This window comes from Protopterus annectens, chromosome 7.part1 (assembly GCF_019279795.1).
Source record: "Protopterus annectens isolate FY-2018-M chromosome 7.part1, PAN1.0, whole genome shotgun sequence".
NCBI classification, from domain to species: domain Eukaryota; kingdom Metazoa; phylum Chordata; order Ceratodontiformes; family Protopteridae; genus Protopterus; species Protopterus annectens.
This window is the reverse complement of record NC_056740.1, coordinates 512,281,631-512,309,469: the sequence shown is the minus strand read 5'-3', so window position 1 is coordinate 512,309,469 and position 27,839 is coordinate 512,281,631. Positions and strand designations below refer to the sequence as shown.

Here is a 27,839-nt window from a genome sequence, read left to right as displayed (position 1 = left end):
ATAGAAGTAAAGAAGACTGCTTGGATTCGCCAGCTTCATAAACTGCTTTTTACCTGTTGCAATTGCATTACTTTTTGTCAACTTTACTTCAAATCCTATCAGGGTATGTTATGCTCTTTACAAGTAATAGATACACAGTTCTGGTATTATTTTTTTTAAATAGAAAATCAAGTGAAGCCTGCACTTTGCTCATTTGTTTTAGTATAGAATGTGTAGTAATCAGTATTGGAATGATCCTTGTGTCATCTTACACGGCTTCATAACAACACTTCTCTGAGGATGTGAATACAATGAAAAACTTAGAATAACCTATGTGAAAGTTATATTTCAACAAATATTCTACAGTAAAGCTGTTGTATTTGTTTGGCATGAACAGCTCGTATCCCTTTAGAAGGGTGTTGTGTCCTTGGCAGCTGTGTTGCTGATGTAGCATGAGGGAACGGTTGTTTCATAGGGAGTCTTTGATTTTCATTACTTAACTGACTGCTGTATAGTTGCAAAGTCCTTTTTTTAAGGATGGTTTAATGGTTGATATTAAAAAAAGAACCATTGACTTGTATTACTTACAAAAGTTTTGTTCTGTCCCTATGTCCTTTGTACTGTTAACATAGTTCTGAATATAAAAAGCAAATGTTTTACAATTGTAATTTCATACATTTGAGTCACTGGTAATGTTATCTATTTTGTACTAACACCTTTCTTTATCCTTATTTAGGCATGTTATTGCTGGGAGAATACAATATTATAGATGTGTATATTCATATAAAATCAGTTATGTACATATTTTATGGTTGTCTGGATAAATGTATATTTGTTTTCTGGCCAGTACATGTTGATATTCCTGATGCATATATATATATATATATATATATATATATATATATATATATATATATATATATTGTTATTTTGTTTATTTTAATCCCTTACAGGGATATAGCACCTAAAAAATGTGGACTATGTTTACCTGCATTTTTACTTGCTGAAAATGAGTTTATAGTGCAACATGGCTCACACCTCTTAGAGAAAAGTCATAGCTGGCACACCCTTCTGTGACCATATCTGGCAACAGTTAGTTGATGAAGTAAATGCTGCAGGTGACTATAGCCATGACTACAGCAGCATCAGACATCAGGCCAGTGGCATGATCACCAAGGCCTCAAAAAAAGAGAAAACTTAAAAGCTTGTGGTCCTACTACAGAATCATCACTCACTGAAGAGTTCCTGATCAGGATCCAGGCAGCTCATCTGGGTTTCCCAGTGTCATGCTGGATGTGGAAAGACAACCAAAGCAACCAAAGTGTCTGTACTGCTGATGCTCCAGGCATCGCATATATATATATATATATATATATATATGTATAGATAGATAGATATAGATACACACACACACACACATATATATATATATATATATATATATATATATATATATATATATATATATATATATATATATATATATATATATATATATATATATATATATATATGTGTGTGTGTGTGTGTGCTATGGAGAGAGAGAGAGAGAGAGAGAGAGAGAGGGAGAGAGGGAGAGGTAGAATAGATATATATTTAACAAAATAGATTTGAGTTAAAAGTACTGTGGACTTTCAGGTACTATCTTCTGCGTAATGATTATCAAACCTCTATCCATCTGCATTTTGTCTATCTAGGTATTTCTGGCATTGAGGTTCTACAACCACCTGCAAATGGTATGGGCAGACATTTATTTTTTACTTGTGTTCATTTATATGATTGCTCTTTAAGTGTAACTCAATGACATTTTTAATTGTACTTTAATCTAATATTGGTTAATTTGCAGCTATTTAGCCTAAATCTGGACAGTTTTTCTTGCAGCATTCATTTTGTTATATTTTATTGCAATAATGACAGTTGAGGCTGCCACCAGCACTATGGAGCTCCTACTGCCTGATGGAGTATCTGTAGCCTCTGATGATGATGGTAGTGATGAAGAGGCACATTCTGGAGTTGCAAATAGTCAGTTTGTCACTGAGGTTGTGACTCCCATATAACCTCCCCAGACTTTGGACATGGCAAGTATACCTACACCTACCCATCTCATGGAGCCCTGAGAGACAGAACAAGTTGTGGGTGACACAGTTGGCCAGGGTAGTGTGGTTACACAGAGTCTCCCTCTAGTCATTGTGAGAGTGAAGTACTACAGAGGATTGTTGGTAGAGGTGCTCTGTGGAGGCATATTCCTTGAATAGTTTGTGGTTTTCTGGTAAACTGAACAGGACTGAAATCTCTAAATGAGTTTTAGACTGTTCATCCTTTAGAAAATGCATGCTGGTGTAAATCTTGTTATTTGTAGCAATGTTCTAAGTTTATAAAAGCAATATTTAAAATCTGTCCCTAATTTTAGACCTTTGTCCCCCCATTATTTTGTAATTTGTCCAGATTCTTGAGCTTTGAGGTTGAAAGGTCGGGAGGCAGCAAAAGGCTAAAAATTAGGAAGAGAGTCATTAGGTGCCACATAACATATGTGCAGGGCCATCATTGAAGCACAGGCACATTCAACTAGGGTCTCAGAGGAGTTAGTCAGAATACTGGGCATGAGTCCTTGAGCTGGATGAATGACACTCTGGATCATGCAGTGTCTGTAGTAGGTGAAGCTCAGTATCCATGTGGCCAAAGAGCCACAACATGCTTTGTTGCTAGCCGACATATCTATGTCAAATCCTCCTCCCATAGTGGCACCACTTCCATGGGTCCATCAGTGATTGAGGTGCCCATGCTCAGATGCAGTAGACCATGTGGTTATGATAATGGATGCAGTTGTGATGTGAACTCATTCAGCACATATTGTCCATGTTCAGATACCACCCTGACTTCTAACCAGGGACAACTGCCGGCAGAGATAGTTCACATGGTCAGGGGGCAGTTCTACTACCATACACGAAGACAGGGCATAGTATTAGTACACGTGCTTTGATTGTGTTCCTGCAGACCCACACATGGCATAACTCATCTTGGTCATACCACTATCACACACACACACACACACACACACACACACACACACACACACACACACACACACACACACACACACACACACACACACACACACACACACACACACACACACACACACACACACACACACACACACACACACTTACTTCTTTGGTGTCAGACTTGTCCTCCTGTAACACCCCCTCCACCCTATGCAAGTAATGATGACTGTGCCCTGTCCTCTGTATATTTCTTTGTAACTTAGGGTCAGCTATGTCTGATGCACAGATTGGATAGATAATGCTTTTTTTACTCAGATGCTTGCTTTAATTAAGTATTATACTGAACTGCACTTTTTTGTTAATTTGCTCTAGTTCAATGACTGTTATTTAGGGTGTGATCCGCACTGTATTCACAGTACTATTATTAGTAATATTGTCCTATTAGTTAAAAAATAGTGCTTGCTCGGTACCTTTTGCAGATGATACTCAAATTGGTTTACTATCATATTTGTGAACATCATTTAGATGAACGCAATGATTTCTGACAAATATTGTCGGAAATCAAAACACCGAGCAACCGAAATATCGAATGGAGCATTTCAGCAATGTCGAATATCGACTTTGCTGAAATGCTCACATCTGCTCACAACTAACAATAACGTTTGCAGGGGGCAAGCCATCCTGCACCCCCCCACCCCCCTACTTATATATACAAACTCCGAGATTGCACTACAATGAGAGTAAGGGTACATTTCCCGATCCCCACTATAGTGCGATCTGCACCGCAATGCTGAAGCTGACGATAGCGGCTGTTTGCTCATGTCAGCTTTGACATTGTGGTTATCGAACTCTCAGTTCGAGAAAATGATTTTCGCCCATATTCTATCATCTAAATGACAATTGAATATGTGATAGTAAACCACTCAGATTGCCCTGGTCACTATTGGGATGTTGAAGTTCAACAGCTTTTATGCATGATACACAATATTAGGTAGGCTAAAAATATATGTTTGGTCAAAGCACAGTTGTATTTCTAAGTTTTATGGAATATTTCTAGTTTGATTTTTGTGTACTAATGAAATATTTTCTATTTCTTACAAATGCGCATACATATGTGCTCATCTATCTATGAGAATGACTGAAAATTTGATTAACATTGTGGGTATTGTTTAGACATGAGCCTGCTTTGGCTTGATGTACTGGCTGTACACCATGTGCTGTGAAAAGCCATTTTTATATGCATTTTAATATATCACTATTTATGTTGCCAGGTGTCTCCAGTCGAATGTAACACAAGGAAATGTCTCGCTGCCTAGGGGCCTGTACCCACTAGAAGCTAAAAATCTTGATATTTCACACTACCTATTTAATCTCATTATTATTGTAGTCCAAGGTTGTCAGCAATCGGTTTGTCTTCTTTGACTTGTTGTATGAGTCAGGTCTTTTCAGGATTCTGACAGAATATCTTTGTCTTGCACACCAGGGACCTATATAATTATTTGTGTAAGTAAATGGGCAGTAGAATGTTGCTGATCTTATGCCTCACAGGTTTTTTCAGAGTTTTAAGGCTTCTCCCACACCATGAAACATGGCATTACAGCAAACTGGTGCTTCTAAATTGCTTGTAAGTACAGGTTCCTGTGTACTATGTAAATGAGTGAATGTGTGTGAGTTCATGATGGACTGCCATTCCATCCAGAACTCAAAATATGCCTCTCCTCCATTTTTTTACTGGATAGGCTCTGGCTTCAGTGTGAGCTGAACTGCTGACAGAGGCAAAACAAACTAATGGGCACAATATTTTTTAACATAAGGGTGAAGTAGTTAAAAAACTTTGGGCTAGGCTTATAAATGCCTTAGGGCAGATAGCCTAGTATAAACCGATGAACCTATGAACCTATGAATAGGATAAAGCAGGTGAATTAATGTGTTGCCACAATATTAAATACATCAGTTCATTTCAGAAGCCCACCTAAGATTTATGAGACCAATGAGAATGACATAATGAAATGCTACTTCATAAAAAGCAGTATAAATCTGTATTCACGCAAATCATTTAAAATTTTGGTTTATTTAGGGAGCACCCCCTCCCCAAATGCAAGAGAATTAACCCCTGTAGCTCCCTGCATAATGTAATAAACAAACTAAATAAATAAATGATCATCTTTAAGAGAGTGAGAGTGATCGACCAGTGGTAACAGCAGTTAAGAGATATGTGTACTTCTCAATCCCTTAGATCAAAAAATATGGATAAAGCTTAAATAAAGAGTGGAGCATACCTCTCACCTCTCCAGATATTACAGAATATCCAGATTTTTGCCTACTATTTATTAGATTGTTTCTGATACATAAATTGCACAGAGTGAAGTCATTAAATTAGTTTTCGACATTTTAATCTGTTAGAAATTGCACACCAATGCAAATCTTGTTATTCTAGCAACTTTATAAGTCTATAAGAGCGAATATTTAAACTCTGTCCCAAATCTTAGACCTTTGTCCCCCACATTATTTTGTAATCTGTCCAAATTTCTTGAGCTTAGAAACTGAAAGATCTGGAGGGAACAAAGGCTGAAAAGTAGGAACAGATTTTAAACACTGGTGATATAAAATTAGAATGTTGCTGGAATAAAATGATTTGTTTTAGCATTTTCAGAAGGAAATACTGTCTGAAACTCTAATTTATGTCATTATTTATTGATTTCAATCCCAAATGATTGCCAAAGACCCCCACAGATTTGATGAGTAAGGGGCAAAATAATGAGCTGAATATCTGGACATTTTTTTGAACATCGTATATGTTGGATGTAAAACACATCCTCCAACACCATTTACATATACTATACCGAGGTTAAAATATTAGGCAGAAGAACTATTTTACAATAGTAATAATAATAATAATAATAATAATAATAATAATAATAATCATGGGTTCAGGCATCTAGGCAGCGAGACATTTCCTTGTGGTACATTTGACTGGAAACACCTGGCTGAAGTGACATTCAGCTGCAGAGAAATACAGTTGTTTGCAAATTCCCTGAGGGCAAAGAGAAGCATACACTGCCATGTCCACAGCTTTAATAACCAAATGCACAAGGGGAAAACAATGGCCATGGTCCCCAAGAGAACATGAGACAGCAGGCAATATGGCAGGCATCAGCAGCAGGCTGACCAGAGGGCATGACAGTGGCAGTAAAAATGCAATGCACAATGGGCAGTGCCTTTATAATTGGAGTGTGTGGACCACTACCCCCTTCACAGTGTCTAGGGAACATTACCTAAAATGCATACGGGAGCATAAATGTGACTACAGAAGCCTGCAGGATTTCCTCCATACTGTAGCTCACTTCCACATGTTGGAGTTATACAAGTATGTGCTGTACGCTGAGCACAAGACTCATTACTTCTTCTGCTGCCATATATTTGCCTATTAAAGCTGTGAGCATGGCACTGTGTGCTTCTCTTTGCCCACAGGGAATTTGCAAACAGCCATATTTCTCTGCAGCTGAATGTCACTTCAGCCATGGATCCCCAGTCAAATGTACCACAGGGAAATGTCTCGCTGCCTAGACACCTGAACCTAGCTTCTAGTATCATTCAGCAAACTACATAACTGATAAAACTAATTTTCACCAGCAAATCGTCTTAGTTCTATAGAAGATTCAATGCAGTGTAGTACTTTATGTTCCCCATAATTTAATTTTTAGTGTAACAATTTTTTTTTTTTTTTTTTTTTAGAAAACTGCTTCCAGCATTGTATACATGCCTTTAAAAGCCAGAATCGAAACATGCGTTAACTAAACAGATTTAAAAAAAAGTGCAGTGATGTCTTTAGTCAAACAAAGGTCATTTGAATGTCATCCTATGGGGAAAAATGTGTGAGTTTAAGCTCTTGTATCTTTTCTACCATTGGGTAAGGAGGGTGGCCTAATGGTTAAGGTGTTTGCCTTACAAACACAAGGTGCAGGGTTTGAGTCTCACAAGGGATAATTGGCTAGGCTTAAAATGGCTCATAAGAGCAGTTAGCTTAGTACTAACCTATGTCCTATATGTAACAGGTTTGGTATCAAGGCTTCCTCTGTGATACACTGCAAGCTATGCTGATATATAGCATGAACAATCTATTTTTATTATTATTTGTTTTAGCATGCAGTAAAATACATTAATACATACGATTTCTTCAGAAATTGCAAGAGATCAGTCCCTCACCAGTAATAGATATTTTAGCAGACCATTTTGATGTTCCATCCAACACATTTTGCTTTGCTGCCTTTATATGCTGCACAAAGCTGTCCTTTTGCACCAGAAACATTTCCTGAATAAGTTCAAACACCTCTGGTCTGTTTTTCTCTCTTATCTTCATTCTTTCTTTCATGGCTGTGATGATATTCTGGGTTTTGTCTTCTGCACCATGCTTTGAACTTTTCTCAGCTGCATCTGTAAAAGTAAATACAAAGTCCATTTATGTTAAGTAAATATATTACAAAAGCAAAAACCTATGCAATACTAGCACCTGTCACAAATTAAGTACAGTTTAATGACATACTAAAATCAATAGCTTGTAATTAACAATGAATACATAGTGGTATATGACATCTGTAACAGTATACAAAACAGGAATTTAAGATATAAATGGTGGAAACAGAATGTTAAACTTTATAAAATATGATTCATCCTTGATATAATATTTCAGCTGTTGTTTTTTCCTTCTTGAAGTCAGATGTATTAATATATTGATTTATTCTATTTTATTGCACACTAATGTCAATATTAGAAGCACAGATGTGACTTAAAAAAATATAAGTACCTCTAAATGTACCATGCAATAAACAATAATATATTTTAATTTTACAAAGCACATCTGCCAAATATCTACTGCCTAAACATGTGATATGCTCACATCCTGTCTAAAATAACAGTTATTAACAATATTAACTGAAAAAGAAGAATGTAAAGTTCGCTTTAGCAACAGACACACTGCTGTACGTGGCATTCCTTTATCGGTGCTTTTTGTTTTTCGTAACCAGTATTATTATCACTATCAGTAGTAATGAGTTTCCACCAACGTATGAGGAGCAGAGAGTAATCAGACCAAGTGACACCAGAGCCGCTGCTTTAACTGTACGACTGATATGGCCTAAGCAGACTCTTAGCGCTTTTAAGCAGAAGAGGTGAAGCACATAAGAAACTGTGTATTGCAATTTGGCCAAACAGACAAAGAATATAGAGTTGGGCCAGTGTTCATAGTCAGGGGCTTACCATTTTTATGGCAGGTTATCCATGAAGAGAGGTGTTCCAGGGATATGCAAATCCCTGACTATTAGCATGAAAACAAAAATGCAGAGGAGTAGCTGCTTATTGTATTAGTGAGACTACAATTCATAGACATGAATATATAATGAGATAATTAACATACTAAGCATATAAATAGCCCTGAACTTATGCAGTAAGCAGCAGTTTTCTGGGAGAATACAGAGATGTGATGAGAGATTGGTTGGGTACATGTTTCTTTTGGTGCTTGTGCATATCTGAACATATTACTGAAGGAGTCACTTGGGAAAATGTTTCATTTTGGTGATTGTGCATAACTGGACATATTGCTGAAGGGGTCACTTGGGAGAATGTTTAATTGATGACAGTATCTACTGAATCACTGCTTTATTAGTACTACTAAATTTACTTGGGGCTTGTGCATACCTGGGCATACTCCTAAATGGGATGCTAGAGGAAATAATTTGTGTGTCAGGAAAGTTCTTATGCATATATGGTCAGACTGCTGAAGTGATTGCTGGGCAAAATGATTTATTTTGTCATTTTAGTGGTTGAAGTGGTTGCTCTGGGAAATAATTCATCTGAGTGTCAGGGAAGTGCTTGTGCATATTAGGACTACTTACTGAGGGGATGGCTGGGGGCAAGTTCATGGATTGCAATGTCAAGATCAAAGGCGAAGCATAACTTTTAACAACGGATGACTGTACCACATAGACATCAGAATATGAATTGCAAACCCACCTCATCAGCATATGCTGCTCTACAACATTTCTCATTTGCATCTCATTATTTTTAAGGCCTTTTGCATTAGTGTAAATGGCATCTAAGAATCTTGCTTTTGCTGTGCTCATTTGTAAGCATCCTGGATACACCTATCACATTTTTCCAAGTCTCTGAATGCTAGCTTTGCTAGGCATGTTATTGAAACCTTTCACTTGGAGTGAAGAAGAGAAACATCTGCAAGATGTAGACTTGATGATGGGTTATACCTCTATAATGTACCTCTAAACCCGGATATTTGAGGGTATATACATATATATATATATATATATATATATATATATATATATATATATATATATATATATATATATATATATATATATATATATATATATAAAAAATAGTCTGTGAGCTGTTTGTAAATGGATTTAGGAACGAAGATTGTAAAATTTAACAATTATGGTATTTAGAGAAAGAAGAATTAGGAAAATATGCAATAGTTTTAAAACACTTCCAATTTTCTGTCTGGAGGCAGCCTGTGTGAGGCATATGATGGGCAAGGCTGTGGCCACTACATCTGACCCCAGTATTGCATAAGCTCTGTCACAAGAGCCAACTCCCAAATATTTTCACTGATCATTTTGTATTTGTACAATAGCTTATGATTACTGTATCCATCCCCGATACTGCAGAAGCTCTGCCACATATTACCCGATCCACTTTCACCTTCAAACCTGTACCCAAGTCCTATATAAAACTACACTTAAAAAGACTCCAGCCATGCTGTACTTCAGCTGATGACCTTCCAAGCAAAAACCTTAAAATAGCATCCTTAAAAATTGGTCAGTCCAAGAAAACCACATTCCCCATCTCTGGAAAAATAAAACATATTGTCCCTCTGCACAAAGCAGGAGAATCAACAGATATTATTAACTTTAGACCTATAGCAATCTAATCCCCCCTCTCTAAAATGCTTAACAATGTATTCAAAAACAATTGCTAAACTATCTCCTGCGAGAAGAACTCCTGTTCCCCATACAACATGGCTTCTTTCTTCCAAAAGTACTAACATTGCACTTCTAACCTATACAGACACTGTCAATAATACTAGAGATAATGGTAAACTAGTCTCCTCCTTATTTCTAGACTTGTCTAAAGTCTTTGACACAGTTTGTCTCAGAACTTCCACTTCAAATGTCATCATTATGTCTGTCTTGGCCTACCTTGTATGATTCAAAAGCCTCCTTTCCAATAGGTATCAGTCAGTAAAATGGCACTCAACCCTTTCTCCATACCTCCCAGTCAACATTCATACCACAAGGCTCTGTCCCTCCTCTTTAAAATTTTCACCAATGCTTTCCACATATCCTCATAACAGTCCTCCCTAATACAGTACACAGATGGCTTCATACTCGTTTGCACATCTGATAATGTGGCACATCTCAAAATAATTACTCAGAAAGCTTTAACTACAACTTTTTTCTCCCAAATGCATTTCCCATGAAAAAAACTAAACATAAAATCCTCTCTCTTGATGATACAACCACTGAAGTCACTTCTCATAGCAAATTATTAGAGATGATAGTGGATGATAATCTTAAATTTGACCTACGTATGCAAAATTGCATAAGAAAAAACTCATGAAAATCTAATTAAGCTTTATAGAGCCAAAAACTTTCTCACAGACACAAACTTTACTAATCTTCAGGCATAACAAAAAATCGAAACTTGAACAATGCTATAACACAGTTGCTAAATTTGCAACAAATACTGCTTTCCGAACCCACCACTATGTAGCAGTAAAGAGCCTAAGCTGGTTAGAAGTATACCACCAGCTAAAATAAATGTACAGTTTCTTACCACCTATAAAATGACCCATAATACAGCTGCTTGTCCAGCACTGAATAACATTTTACACAAATATGTTCCTAGTCTGTCATTATGATCCACTGACCAAAATCTCTTGACGGTCCACAAACCTATCAAATCTGCTGGGCATTTTCTGTATTCATGCCATGTAACAAAGGCAAGGAACTCCTTATCTCTGTGCATCAGGTTAATACCTTCCCTCCCATTCTTCATGCCATGTTACAAGGAACTCCTTATCTCTGTGCATCAGATAATACTGTCCCTCCCATTCTTCATGCCATGTTACAAGGGACTCCTAATCTCTGTGCATCAGGTAATACCTTCCCTCCCATTCTTCATGCCATGTTACAAGGGACTCCTTATCTCTGTGCATCAGGTTAATACCTTCCCTCCCATTCTTCATGCCATGTTACAAGGAGCTCCTTATCTCTGTGCATCAGGTAATACTGTCCCTCCCATTCTTCATGCCATGTTACAAGGGACTCCTAATCTCTGTGCATCAGGTAATACCTTCCCTCCCATTCTTCATGCCATGTTACAAGGGACTCCTTATCTCTGTGCATCAGGTTAATACCTTCCCTCCCATTCTTCATGCCATGTTACAAGGAACTCCTTATCTCTGTGCATCAGGTTAATACCTTTCCTCCCATTCTTCATGCCATGTTACAAGGAACTCCTTATCTCTGTGCATCAGGTTAATACCTTCTTTCCCATTCTTCATGCCATGTTACAAGGAACTCCTTATCTCTGTGCATCAGGTTAATACCTCCCCTCCCATTCTTCATGCCATGTTACAAGGGACTCCTTATCTCTGTGCATCAGGTAATACCTTCCCTCCCATTCTTCAAAACTGTTTTGAAAGACTTCCTTGCCAAATGCTGGCTCTTTTCTTGCTTAACACCAGGATAAACTTTATCCTTAAATGTGAACAACTTCTTGTTCATACCTTACATCTTCTTTCTCTTCTTCACTCACTTACTTGCTATCAGTTTATCTCCTCAGCTTTATCTTTAAATATACCATAAGCCAGCTTTTCCCTCACTTCATATTGCAATACCTGTTTGCATTATATTAACTTACCTTTAAATTATCTACAAACTACTTATAATATCTCTAAATATTAAACCATTGTTATATAACTTGTATCTATTCATAAACAATGTTTTCATATTATGTCTAATTTGTTATAATTAGTTAAACTGCATTTGTTTTTTGTATTATTTTTAAGACTGTAAAATTTTTGTTTGTAAAATGTTTTGAAGATATTGCATCTTCCCATTTTCCTGTTGCCAGCTTTATATTTTGGTCTGTGTCTTTTTTGTGTTTTTTACTGTTTATAATGGCATCGGGCATACAGGAAGGGGAGTCGCAAGTGTTGTTCACACACAATATTGGGCAATCCATCAGCAACCTGACTTTGCTTCTGCAGCAAATGTCACAGAGATTGGATCACATTGAATTAATGCATATGTCACAGATGCCTCCAGAAGCGGTTCCTAACAGCAGGGAAATACACCCTTTGGAGGAAGTGGAGGGGAATAATGTTCAATACTTGCTGAAAGGACAGGATCATCATCGGATTTTGGATCAGTCTGTAGCTGTTAATAACACACCTCTACAGACATACCAAGAGCAACATAATGTGAATAATGTGAATATGGGACTAACATAATGAGGTTCCTGCAATCAACGACTGGCTTGCTTTGAATTTTAGTTTTTCACCTGACCCACGAGTAAGTACTGCCAGTTATCATGATAACTTGAATAAACTCTACCATTTACTTCTTAAAATTGAAAAAACTTCAGCTTGATAATATGTATTTCAAGGAGTGTCTCAAGTTGAAGTTAGTTCCAAAAGGACTCTGTGTATGATGGTTTCCTACTGGTTTGGTTGCTAATTCTGCTCTTCATAAGGAATTGTTACAGATGTTTGACCGACATGGTTTCGGATACATGGAGCTTGTGGTCAAGCATAATGAGAAGTTTATTGATGTTTGATCTGGGAGACAACAGAGTTGGATAAGAGAATTGTAGATGATCCACGGCATGAAACCAATATTTTTGACTATAACCGTGTTTTTAAGAGTATTGAGCACCAGCTTATGAACATTAACAACAGGAAATTAAAAAAGATAGAGAGGGAGAGAGAGAGAGAGAGAGGGGGTTGAATATAACCATGACAGTGCCTATCCTGAACCACTTAAGTTGCAAAGCTGGGGTGAGAGTCAACATCTAAAGGGTATGGTAACTGAACAGGAATTTTTTAGACATGGAAGAATACCACTCCCTGAGACAACTGGAACATCTAAGGGAGTGCAGCTACAGGGACAACTGTGTGCAGGGGGGACAGTATGCAAACCAGGGTCAAGGTGTTTATCCATCCAACTTGAGAGGGAACCTGAGAGGGAACCAGAGGGGAAGTCTTAGTGGATGGAGATGATTCTGTTAATGGAAGTCATAATTTTATTTCTGACTGTTTGTCTACCCATCTTAATTCTAGAGGGGATTTGAAAGTATTTAATTTTTCTACAGTGCCTATAGATGTGTTGGATTGTGATTTACTTGCAAGGGGCTTCACCTTTCTCCCAGAAAAAGGTTTGGACACAGGGGTGACCCTAGTAGATCTAAAACATTTTATTAGGAAATTGAACTTGAATATTTTATTTTATGGTGTTGAATCTACAAGAAATCCGCTGTATGTGTCAAGTACCTTTAATCCCTCCATCCATCCTTCCCTCCACCTATATGATAGGTTATGTGAAATTGATGTACGTGACTTAAGGTATAATAGTACAGTCACAACTCTTGCTGAGGGGGAACTTGATAGGTTAAAAAACTTAAGGAATAATAGAAATATTAGGATCATGAAACTGGACAAGGGGGACGGTATTGTGATTATAAACGCTAATGACTACAATAATAGGATGAACTAAATTTTGACGGGTAAAACTTATGTGAAGGCTTCAATACATGCATTAAATGGGACATGTACAAAGGTAAAACATCATCTGAATGATTTGTTTATAGAAAGAAGCATTTCAATTGATGGTTAACTTTTTGAATGTACCCCACCCCAGTACACCTGTAATTTCTGACTTACTGAAAATTCATAAGGACATCCTAAAGCCACCTATGAGACCTATTGTGGATGCAAGAGGGTCTATAACACATCCTGTGGCCAAATTTCTTGATGTGAAGCTTAAAACTTTGGTAATAGGAGAACCAAATTTATGTAACGACTCATGGGATTTTCTTAATATGATTAACAGAATGGAATATAATGACTCTGGTATATTTGTCACAGTTGATTTGAAAGATTTATACATGGTCATACCTCATACTTTAGGTATGGAATGGTTCTGTGAATATCTGTTTGAGAAGGGGTTCCTACAGATGGTAATATGTATGAACATTTATTGGAATTGATTTTGACTAATAATTACATATTGTTTGAGAACAAAATCTTCCTACAAATAGAAGGTGTGACCATGGGATCAACAAATATTGTCATGTTACAGTGGGAGAAAAAGTACCTCTATAACTCCCCTTACTATAATAATTGTCGGATGTACATTTAGTTTTTGGATGACCTATTTATTTTATGGGATGGACCTGAGGAGGTAATTGTTGAATTTTTAGACTACATCAACCACACCACTAGCTTTCTTAGTTTTACACATTGCATTGACAAAACAGCAATTTCATATTTAGATGTAAAACTGATAAAGGATACTACAATAAAGGTCCTTATATCCAAAATGTATAGGAAAGAGACTTATTCAAACAGCTTTCTCCATTATGAGATTGAACATCCTTACAAACAAAATAAGATGGTTGTCAAGGGACAATTTGTAAGAACAGCCCGTAAGGTGAGTTTATTTTTAGACCTTTTTGGACGAATGTTTGGTACTTAAGGAGGTGTTTTTAAAAAGAGGTTACCCACTGAATTTGATAAATGAAATTATGGTTGAGGTCATTAATAAATGGGAGGGGGCCATTTTCACCCACTTTGGACAGGTTCTCAATCTCATCTTATTGAGGATGTGGTTGATGGTTCATTTTAAAGTAATATTTGCTCCAACGCTAGTGTGAGGTTGGATAATGAATATTTTCAATGTACATTCATTACATCATTTAATAAGGATAGTAAGCAAATAGCTAATGTCTTGTTTAAAAATTGGGTGATTTTATCTAGTGATAAGACATTAGAAATTGTGTGGGTGAAAAGCTGAACATTGTTAATCATAGGGGTAAATTTTGAAAAGTATGCTTGAAGGTAATCAAAAGGGGCCACCTTTGGGTATGATGAAAAAAATGTGGTGCCTGTACATATTGCACCTATATTTTAGAAGGATATTCCTTTAGGATTAATAATGTGGAAATTAGGTTAATAATGAAATGTTTTTGCTATAAAGAGAGAGTGGTATATTGTGGCCTTTGCATGTCTTGCCCCTGTTTCTATATAGGCAAGACTGAAAGTAAATTTAAAATTTATATTCATGAATATCTAAGGGACATTAGAATAAAAAAAGATACGGGTGCACTGACGAAGCATTGCATGGACTGTCCTGGTCATGCCTTTAAATTTACCATCCTAGAAGTTCTTAATATTGATGTGGGGGGGGGACATTACATTTAGAAAGATAGGAAGCCTTATGATAGATCTGCCTTAATGTGCTACAATAGCTGGGATTAAATTACTCTTTTTCTATTTCCTGTTTTTTAAAACTTAAAGCCTTAGAAAGGTAGGTTTATATGTATACATATTTCATGTTTTATATATATATATATATATATATATATATATATATATATATATATATATATATACTTGTATGAGTTAAGTTTTAAAAGTTGAGTTTTTCAAAAAGGGGGAGATGTTTTTTCTATGTTTTCATGTCTTTTTTATACAATAGATTTGGCAAATATTATGTATGCAGCCTATTTTTTTGTATACATTGGTATTCATTTGCTGGGTCCAACATATGCTGTAATGGCACCTTAAGATTCTATTCCCATGTTGTGATTCCTGTTGCTCATTGGCTGATTTTTAAGGTGTGTGTGTTTTAACAATGTTTGTATATGATGGGAATGTATTAAGATAACATTCTGATGAAGTCTCTGAATTGTCAGATACAAAATAAACTCTATGTATTTAGAGGATACTGCATCTGCCCATTTTCCTGTTACCAGCTTTGTATTTTGGTCTGTGACTTTTCTGTGGTTTTTACTTAAATTTTTTCAATTACTTTGGAGGTTTCCTATCTGGACCTCCACTGAAAATTGTCTCCTACCCTGTCAGACTTTCATGGTAATCAAATGTCAATAAATAAATAACTAAAGAAAAAAGAAAATAAATCAAAGTTATTTACTGACCATAATGATAGATCTGGATTGGTAGTTCTATTCTTATTCATAACAAAACTAAGACTGACAGGACTTAGACCAGCAAAAGAAACTCTTCCAGGATTACTGTTCCCACTCATTTCACCCATAATGCCATGCACCTCAAAACCTTCTCCAGATGTTTGTGTAGTCCAGCTAGTTAGGTATAGATTGGAGGATAGAGGACGGGTATATAGTAATGAGGGCTGAGCCTCCAATCCAGATGTGTCATTAGCATAAAGATTAAACATTCAGTTCAATTGCCATTGCCTTAAGGTTTACAATAGTATAAAGATTTAACATTCAGTTCAATTGCTGTTGCCCTATGGTTTACATTAGTATAAAGATTTAACATTCAGTTCAGTTGCCGTTGCCCTAAGGTTTACATTAGTATAAAGATTTAACATTCAGTTCAGTTGCCGTTGCCCTAAGGTTTACATTAGTATAAAGATTTAACATTCAGTTCAGTTGCCGTTGCTCTAAGGTTTACATTAGTATAAAGATTTAACATTCAGTTCAGATGCCGTTGCCCTAAGGTTTACATTAGTATAAAGATTTAACATTCAGTTCAGTTGCCGTTGCCCTAAGGTTTACATTAGTATAAATATTTAACATTCAGTTCAGTTGCCGTTGCCCTAAGGTTTACATTAGTATAAAGATATAACATTCAGTTCAGTTGCCGTTGCCCTAAGGTTTACATTAGTATAAAGATATAACATTCAGTTCAGTTGCCGTTGCCCTAAGGTTTACATTACTATAAAGATTTAACATTCAGTTCAGTTGCCGTTGCCCTAAGGTTTACATTACTATAAAGATTTAACATACAGTTCAGTTGCCGTTGCCCTAAGGTTTACATTTCTATAAAGATTTAACATTCAGTTCAGTTGCCGTTGCCCTAAGGTTTACATTAGTATAAAGATTTAACATTCAGTTCAGTTGCCATTGCCCTAAGGTTTACATTAGTATAAAGATTTAACATTCAGTTCAGTTGCCGTTGCCCAAAGGTTTACATTAGTATAAAGATTTAACATTCAGTTCAGTTGCAGTTGCCCTAAGGTTAACATTAGTATAAAGATTTAACATTCACTTCAGTTGCCGTTGCCATAAGGTTTACATTAGTATAAAGATTTAACATTCAGTTCAGTTGCCGTTGCCATAAGGTTTACATTAGTATAAAGATTTAACATTCAGTTCAGTTGCCGTTGCCCTAAGGTTTACATTAGTATAAAGATTTAACATTCAGTTCAGTTGCCGTTGCCCTAAGGTTTACATTAGTATAAAGATTTAACATTCAGTTCAGTTGCCGATGCCCTAAGGTTTACATTAGTATAAAGATTTAACATTCAGTTCAGTTGCCGTTGCCCTAAGGTTTACATTAGTATAAAGATTTAACATTCAGTTCAGTTGCCGTTGCCCTAAGGTTTACATTAGTATAAAGATTTAACATTCAGTTCAGTTGCCGTTGCCCTAAGGTTTATATTAGTATAAAGATTTAACATTCAGTTCAGTTGCCGTTGCCCTAAGATTTACATTAGTATAAAGATTTAACATTCAGTTTAGTTGCCGTTGCCCTAAGGTTTACATTACTATAAAGATTTAACATTCAGTTCAGTAGCCGTTGCCCTAAGGTTTACATTACTATAAAGATTTAACATTCAGTTCAGTTGCCGTTGCACTAAGGTTTACATTAGTATAAAGATTTAACATTCAGTTCAGTTGCCGTTGCCCTAAGGTTTACATTAGTATAAAGATTTAACATTCAGTTCAGTTGCCGTTGCCCTAAGGTTTACATTAGTATAAAGATTTAACATTCAGTTCAGTTGCCGTTGCCCTAAGGTTTACATTAGTAAAAAGATTTAACATTCAGTTCAGTTGCCGTTGCCCTAAGGTTTACATTAGTATAAAGATTTCACATTCAGTTCAGTTGCCGTTGCCCTAAGGTTTACATTAGTATAAAGATTTCACATTCAGTTCAGTTGCCGTTGCCCTAAGGTTTACATTAGTATAAAGATTTCACATTCAGTTCAGTTGTCGTTGCCCTAACGTTTACATTAGTATAAAGATTTAACATTCAGTTCAGTTGCCGTTGCCCTAAGGTTTACATTAGTATAAAGATTTAACATTCAGTTCAGTTGCTGTTGCCCTAAGGTTTAAATTAGGATAAAGATTTAACATTCAGTTCAGTTGCCGTTGCCCTACGGTTTACATTAGTATAAAGATTTAACATTCAGTTCAGTTGCCGTTGCCCTACGGTTTACATTAGTATAAAGATTAAACATTCAGTTCAGTTGCCGTTGCACTACGGTTTACACTAGTATAAAGATTTAACAGTCAGTTCAGTTGCCGTTGCCCTAAGGTTTACATTAGTATAAAGATTTAACATTCAGTTCAGTTGCCGTTGCCCTAAGGTTTACATTAGTATAAAGATTTAACATTCAGTTCAGTTGCCTTTGCCCTAAGGTTTACTTTAGTATAAAGATTTAACAATCAGTTCAGTTGCCGTTGCCCTAAGGTTTACTATAACTAGTAAGCTGATTCACTAAAACAAAGAACACAGCCTCAGTGGGCCCCAATAACTCCCGGGATGCCTCCTGAATAGCCTAAAATATGACTTATCATGACCTCTGGAGTAATTGTTTAACTATAGTCTTAAAACAGGCTTTTTGCCATTTGAATGCAGGACTGTGATGGCCATCCCCTTTCATAAGGAAGGACCTTCAACAGATCCTGGAAACTAGAGAGCTGTTACTCTAACTGGTCTTATTTGCAAAGCCATGGAAAGAATTATTATGGAAATTATCAACAAAGACGTAGGAGACCACCAGACACTGGACCCATCCTGGTTTGGCTTTGTCAAAGGAAGGTCATGCTTACTGAATCTGGTGCACTTCCTAGAAAAGGTCAGTAAGGCAATGGATGCAGGGAAAACTGTGCCTACTTCCTGCCTAGATTTGGCTAAAGCATTTGATACAATACCCCACTCAGGCATTGTAAACAAACTTATGGAACTAGGTGTAAATCCATTTATAACATCCCAGATAGCTATTGGGCTAATTGATAGGAACCAGGAGGTTAGACTCTGAGACCTTCTCCAAAAATGCCAGCATGAGCCTAAGGTAGCAAGTCAATCCTTCTACATTGCTCAACTTACAAGCAAAGGCATGGCATCTAGGTCCAGAGAGGTCATCATACCACCATAATTGGCCTAAGTCCAGAGAGGTCATCATACCACTGTACTTGGCCTAGGTCCAGAAATATCATCATACCACTGTACTTGGCCCTCATCAGACCCATCATAGAGTATATTGTTCTGTTTGGGTATGTACCCGGCCAGACACATGTACCAACTGTAAAGTCCACAGAGATTCCTTACAAAAAGAATACAAGGATTAAACACAATGTCCTACTCAAGGCCTGTCTATTTACTCAGTATCATACAGATTTCTGAAAGGTGATCATTGCCTGGCATACTAGGTATCCCCTCATCCCTGTTTTGATTAAATTTTTCACATCCACAAAACAAGCATCATCAGAACTACTCGAATTAAAAGACCTAAATTGTGCTTGTGACACAAACAGGACATGTTAGGGAGACCAATGTTTCTTTGAGAATTCCCATTCTCTGGAACAGGCTACCCATCCATTTGAAGCAGGTTTCTTCCTATCCCTATTTAAGTGCAACTTGGACCAATGGATGGGTAATTGCAAATCACCATAGTCTGGCTCCCATTTCTCTGATGGGCAGAGGTAGTTAATAAATCACTCCCCTTTATAAATCAAACTTGTGGTTCACATTTGGGCTGCATGGCTATGGTTATAACACCCTTATTGAGACACTAGTATACACCTGTATACCTATTTAATTTTCTTCACTTCTCCTATTCCAACCTTCACTGAATAGAAACCAATACTTCCTTTTATAAACTGTTTAAGCAATGGCTAGAAAGACCATCACAAGGAAATTGAAACCTCCTGCCTTTCCTGTTTTGAAGAATTTGTTATTCTGCTCAAGACTGTATCTATTAAAGAATATGATTAAAAAATCAAGATCTTCTATGATAGACTCCAAGCTTTGCTTAAGAATTCATCAGTTATTAGAAACCTTGAACTTATCAAATGTTAGCATTTTAGAATATTTACAACATATTAAGCAGTCCGCACCCACTGTCAAACTTACTATGTAGGGTTGATCACACGCAGACTGAGGGATCAAATAAAAGAACACTACCAGGCCATTCGACTCTCTGACAGCACAAATGCCCTAGCCAGGCACTCTAGGCAGTGCCAACAACCTCCCAGATTTAACTTTGCTGACTTAGAAACTGAGTCTCCACATTCACCGCAGAGTCAAGCACACCACTAGTCAGGAGCTCAGGTGGCAGATAGAACTCAGAGCAGACATCCCCAGGCCTGAGTGGCAACCTAAACATAAAATGTATGTGGAAATCATACCTCTCAACTGTACAGATTTTTTCTGAATGTCCAGATTTTGCCTCATATTTTGGTCCATTTTTCATAAAATTTTGTTTTTCTGGCAAATTAGTGGCAAATCATTAAAGACTAAAGTTAGAAAATAATAACATACATTTGAGTTTCAGACTTCATACCCTTCAGAAAACTTGTGCTAAAGCAAAACTTGTTATTCTATCAACGAAGTATGTAAGAGCAATGTTTAAGAATTGTCCCTATTTTTAGGCCTTTCTCCCACTTTTTGTTATTGCTTTGTCCAGATTTCTTGCTTTAAATGGTTGAGAGGTATGGCTGAAATGGATCAGATAACAGACACACACGTCACCATTACATCACAAAACACTTTATGTTAACAGTATTTAAATAAATCGGAATGCTCGGTTAAGGAGATTTCTGACGAAGTTCGAAGAAAGTTAATGAACAAGCAAAGGAAAGCGCTCAAATCTACTACAGGCTCATGCGTGTTTCTTCCCTGATATCACCCAGGTTCTAAATTAGTACAGGATGTTTCTCTCTACCTGGAAGTAGTGCTGTGCTAGTATATTCTGATATACATTTGTTTAGAAATTACTAGCCATGTGGTATGCATTGGTATATATTATACATAGTTCCTTGTACTTGCTCTAAACATTTCAATTTTTTTGTCTATTTTGAAAATGTTTTTCTTTTTGTAAATTTAATTCACCAATAAAAATATTCAGCAATTAAATGAAGTATCTCATCACTATGAATTGTCTTTCATACTCTGAAGTGCACTGCTCTAAATTTCTTCTACTCTGATATTAGAAGACTGTAGCGGGACATGGCTGGTTGATTTTGCTTTATAGATTTAAAAGGAAAGGATGTGTTCATAGGTTCATAGGTGTATAGGTTCATACTAGGCTATCTGCCCTAGGGCATTTATAAGCCTAGCCAGAGTGTGTTTGGCTTTCGCCACCCATTTTAAATTAATTTTGCTATGCCCTTTATTGAGGTTAGTATACTGTGCTTCTGTCTAACAGTGACACAGAAGTGATACCCGGGGTAAACCTACGATCTCTCATCCACTCATCAAGATTCCTTTTGAAGAGAGTCAATGAGGGACTCTGCCTAACCTGTGATTAACAAGCAGTGGATGGTGGATACTGAGAAGGTGAGAGCATGCACTTATGCACTTTACACAGTCCTCATGTATAATGGTGATTGTCCATGCCCTGTTACTATTAGTAGGTGATTGCTTTTGGTGGCAGTTTCAGTTACAAAGTGATGGGTAGGATGCATATTCTAAAATCAATGTCAAATATATAAAGAGTTAGGAAAATTATTTGTCTGCAGGACATCATCCCTTTTGTATGATATAATATTGTTAAAATAAGGGAGGGACAAGTAAGATAAGACAGTTCTCTGAAGGTAAAATGAAAAACATTAAACGGGAAGCATTAGGTAATTATCCTATGCTAAGTGATGCAACTATGGAACAAGATCAGTACAAACCATCAAATAAACTGTGAACAAGTTCAGGGAGGAAAGGTGGCTGGGAAGGGGTTTTTGGAGATAAGCTAAATGAGTTATGACTTACCAAAGGTGCAGTGACCTCCCCGGTATAGTGACTAAATTGCCATATGAAGGCCAAGTGTCTTTAGTTTGTAGTGCAAATACAGAGAAATCCTGAGCAGAAGTGACTAGGTGGTGTAGAGATGTCTAATAGGTAGGGAAGGGGGGCTCGAAGAACAAGGAATATAATGGGGTATATCTGCAGATTTCCTGTATTTGCAGTCAGTGCAGACTTCATAAATACAAAACCCTTAATGAAAAGTTGTGTTTCTGCATGGCTTTAGTACAGACTTTGAGAGTGTTTTTTTTTAATTCTGTCCAGTGTCCACGTATATTGCAAACAGGACAGTATAACCTTATACTGTTATTCCCTGGAGGTATTATGGGGAGAATGCAAGAAACTTAACGAAAGCAACAAGAAAGATTAATGTCAGAAACACTCCTGCCAATAGGATATGAAATATTTGACTGAGCATTGTCCATTTTCAGAGGCTGGAGGGGAGAAAAGTTCCATTATACAGATACCATGGACATAATTTGCATTGTGTCATCATTTACTGTTAGTTTTATTCTTGCACAGCAGTTGATAGGTTCAATGGTATATACTAGGCTAACAATGACCAGAGCCTTTGTAGGTCTAGCAATACAGTCCCACCCAATTGTGAACATATACATCATGTACATTTATCAGGAGGGGATTATGTTAGTTAGGAAGTTTCTAGAGGTTATGTGGTGGGACAGTATGTCAGTTTCGGAATTAATGTCTACCTTTGTCTATCAGAGAAAAGGGGGCCACACCCAGCATGAATTTCCAATTCACCATCCATTGTTTAAGGTTACACTTAAATAGAGTTAGAGAAGGATTGTGTTTCACGTGAATGGGGACTCTGTTCCACAGCATGGGTATCCCCTGAGATACAAATATCTGTCTTGTCAACATGTCTTACGTTGCAGGCAAAATTTAAATCTTGGATATAGTGGTCCTAATGCTGTTCATTTTGTGGATATGCAAATGGTCCATCACAGCTGGAACCAAGGATGACTTGTATGCCGGGCATAGACCACCTCTCAAGATTCCTTGTATGCCAGTCATAGATAGCCTCTCACTAACTTGTAGGAGACAGTAGAGTTAGGGCTTTAAGGTGATCCATACTGGAAAATGTATTTATACTCTGGATTTTCCTGATAAGAAACTTTTGTGGGCATTTCAATTGTTACATTTCTGGTCAGGTACATGCCAAAGGGGACATTATACTCAATGATGGGTCTTATAAGTGTGGAAGGAAGTGGCAGTATGACTTCCTTGGACCTGTATGGTATGACCTTATTTATAAGTTGGGCAACACAGGATCATTTTTTTTTACTACCTTCGACACATGTTGTTTAAAGGACAAGTTACTGCCTACATATGTTCACAGATCCCTGACTACTGGGTCAGCCCTTAGGGATATATTATCGATGGAGTAATTAGCCTGTGTGGCAGTTTTCTCAAAAGGCACTATAATGCATTTCTTGGCATTGAGTTTTAATCTGTAATTTTGACACCAGTCGTGTGTCTGTGTTAGACCATCTTGTAAGATGTTTGTGTTATTGGGGAATTTATGATAGGTCCCAATTTGCATTAATCTGTGAACTTGGTCAGCAAAAGGCCCTTGACATTAGCCATTACCTCTGAAAAGTAGTTGCCATATAGGAGTGGTCCCAGTACAGATCCCTCAGATATCCCACTGGTGACCATGCACTTAATGGAAATCATCTCATCAATCCTGACTTCCTGGGTCCTGTCTGTGACCCATCTGGCAATCCACTGCATTATTTCAGTGTTTATGCCCGATTCAATGAGTTATTCAACTACAGTAGCGTACTATATTGAATGTACTAGCCTGATCCAGGTAGGTGATATGCACCATTTTCCTCTCATCCATTGCTTTGGTGACCTTCTCAAAGAAGTCCAGCACATTTAGTAGGCATAACCTGCCCTTGACAAAGCCAAACTGGGTTGAATCCAGTGTTGGAAGGTTGCCTGTGTGATTGATCATTTCCATGATAATTTGTTCAATGGCTTTGCATATTAGACTAGTCAGTTGGTAGTTCGACCTTGTGAAGTAGGATAACCATTGCAGTCCTCTATTTCTATACTGAAGTGCTTGGGCTGTAGCTCATCGGCTACTCTTTGTCCATGTATAAGACATCGAATGCATATCACTGATGGTACTCATTCTTTAATTGTCAAGACAGGGTATCATATGTTTTTGTGGGCTTTTTGGTTTTCTCATTGTTAAGCCAACCATGGAGGTACTATGTAAAGCCCAATGCAGAAAAAAAATGTTTCTGTTCTGCTTTTTGAAAGTTGAAATTGATTTATTTCATCTTGTTGAAATTTTGAAGAAAATATAGTCATCTAGCTGTATAATCTGCATATGTATTTCATGATTGTATGAGTGTATGGAGCATTGCTGGTGATTTTGTCTTGTTCTGTTATCTGTTTTTATTACACTTGCATGCCAGTAATGAATATTAATGAAAAATCCTCGCCATACTGCTGCTGCATTACTTTTATCAAAGTCCAGAAAGCAGTTCAAAAAGAAATTTGGTGTAATGATTACATATTTCTAAATCAAGAATACACACCTGTAACTGAAAGAGAGCAGGAACCTGAGCCTACTATTAGGGTGGCTCCAAGGATGTATTACTGATGTGCCGATTTGATTACCCACTCTAGTTTTATAAGGTAAACCCTCCTAAACAAATCAAAGCATATCAATCCCCACTAAGAGCATCAGTTGAACATTTCTACAACCTTCTTAGCATCTCTCCCTTTCTCTCCACAATATTTTATCTTCCTTATTGAGTATAGTTGGTAGTATAGTAAAATAGCTAAACTGGTGAGTTTTATTTATGTGTAGTACGTGGCATGTGTCGTGACATTGTTTATGTGTATAATTTGCTTAATTTTATACACTTTGCATTAGTTTCATATTCTCTAAACTTGTATACAATGAGTGGCATCGTAATACCGTAATCAATATCATAGGGCATCTTAAACTGAATTTGTGTTTTAGTTTAATCATTTTTAAAACTGAAACATGCAATATATAAAATCCTTGCTGCAAGACTTTTCCTTTAAGCTGCTGTACAATATATCACAGGAAAAAGTAGACTACTTAATTTGCACAGTCCTTTTCTAATAGAAAGGAAAAAGGACACCTGTGAAGCTTTGGAAAGTGACCCAGTAGCTATTGTGTGAACTGTTATGGAGCTTACACAGTTCTTTGGAAGCCTTCTAAGTGGCTATTTCTTCATATAAACAATTCCTTCTTTAAATACAGTGAAGTAAATAGACTCCAGGACAAAACATCGTCTCATTGCACCTAGGAAAGCTTTTTAACATGATTTAATACTCCTCATTCTAAAGATGCAGAATTAGATTTGTTCTCCGCTGTTTTCTTGCTCTGTACCTGTGTCACCTTCATTAGCTATATGAGTCAATACTAAGCATTCTCCCCTTTTAGTCCTATATAAATGACATTAACATTTGAGAAAGGTCCAGGGAATATCTGTATTGTACTAGCAGGCTAGTTTTGCACAATACTTCTAAACACCACAGTTTTCTTGCAGTTCCTTTAGGCTTAAATACCACCAGATTTTGCTTTATTACTCCCAGTCTGCAGTGGTGGTGCTGCGGTAGCATTGTCGCCTCACAGTAAGACGTTGTCTTGTTCGATTCTCAGCTAGAGCATCTTCTGTGTGGAGATATGTGTGAATGCGCGTACCTTCGTTGAAGGATGTGCATCAGGGCTGGCAACTCGGCACGTAAAAATCTACTGCCAATCATTAGCGGACCGAAGTTCCGCTGTGGCGACCCCTAACCGGGAAAAGCCGAAAGACACAACAACAACTTCCAGTCTGCTTATATAAAATATAGGAATGCCATAAATAATAGATGGGTTGCACTTATCTCTTTGCTTTCTTCAAAGGTTTGTGAGAATTACAGATATATACTTAAGTCTTCAACAAACTATGGTATTATTTAGTCTAGATTAATGGGTCAAGGGTCAGATTCTAAAAGAAAGTAGGTGAAATATCATAGGGTCTCCACAATCTGGCAATACTACCAAGAATATACATTCTGATATCACTACAGTATGACATCATGCTAGTAGTACAAAGTATTAGCTAAATTACCAAGTGCTATGGCAACAGTCTTTTTCTAATAGAAAGGAAAGGGGATACCTGTGAAGCTTTGGAAACTGACATAGCAGCTATTCTTTGGACTGTTATGGAGCATACACAGTTCTTTGGAAGCCTTCCAAGTGGCTTTTCATTCATATAAAAAGTGCTTTCTTTAATCCAGTCAAGCAAATAGACTCCTGGGCAAAATCTTGTCTCCTTGTACGTATGAAAGCTTTTTAACATGGTTCAATACTCCGCTTTCTAAAGACGCAGAATTAGATTTGTTCTGCTCTGTTTGCTTGCTCTGTGCCTATGTCACCTTCATTAGCTACATGAGTCAATACTAAGCATTTTTCCCTTTTAGTCCTATACAAATGACATTATCATTTGAGAAAAGTACAATGAATATCTGTCCTATACTAGCAGTTTAGTTTGCACAATACTTCTAAATACCACAATGTTCTCAGAGCATTTCCTTTAGGCTTAAATACCACCAGATTTTGCTTACTACTCCCTTTCTACAACTGTGTGAATTACAGATACAAATTTCATCATCAATAAAACCATGATATATTCAACAATCTGGAAACACTACCTAGACTATGCATTTTGATTTCATGTACAGTATGATGTCATACTAGTAAGATGAAGTACTAGTGAAACTACCAAATTCTATGGCAGTGTCATAACTGTATTTTATTTCTCTTACTAGACAAGCACCTTGTATCTTTCAGTAACATTCTGTGTTATTGAACTTCATATCCTATTCATTGTGCAGTCCAATAATCCCCAAGCCAAGCTTATAACCATTGTGTCGTCACAAAGCCAGACATTGCTGCAGCTCACTTGTATGTGAGTGCTGGTACTGCAGACGTTTAGCCTATCTGCATTTCCAGGCTTGACACAGAGAAAGAATTGCAAGTCCCTGTAACTGTCTGGCACTGCAGAGTTTCTCATATGTCAGATATGACAATGCTTGCATGTTTGTTCATAGGTTCATAGATTCATAGATTAATACTAAGCTAACTGCCTCCTTTCGCCATTTTTTTTTTAGCCAATTATCCCTCCCTTGTGAGACTCAACCCACTTGTGTTGTGTTTGTAAGGCAAACACCTTAACCATTAGGCCACCCTCCCTTGTTTGTGTCTTTTGGCTTTTTCCCGGTTAGTGGTCGCCACAGCAGAACTCCGGTCCACTAATGATTGGCAGTAGAGTTTTACGTGTTGGCTTGCTGGGCCTAACGCACAACCTTCAATGAAGGAATGCCCATTCACGCATGTCGCCACACAGAAGACGCTCTAACTGAGGATCGAATGGGCAACGTCTAACTGTGAGGTGACAACGCTACCACAACACCACCACATATGACAATGCATGCATGATGGGTAAAATGTCATGTAAGCATTTTCTCATCTCAAACAACAGGGCAGGTAT

At 37.1% G+C, this 27,839-nt stretch overlaps 1 protein-coding gene across 1 annotated transcript in view; it reads right to left on the bottom strand.

Annotated features, from left to right (window-relative positions):
- The window catches only part of UNC13C (unc-13 homolog C), a 4,920,764-nt gene that overhangs the window by 3,154,861 nt on the left and 1,738,064 nt on the right, over positions 1–27,839 (bottom strand). Inside the window, exon 8 of the mRNA XM_044078941.1 lies at positions 7,191–7,418. Within this exon, the coding sequence (XP_043934876.1) occupies positions 7,191–7,418 (228 nt within the window). The remainder of the gene's footprint in view (positions 1–7,190; positions 7,419–27,839) is intronic.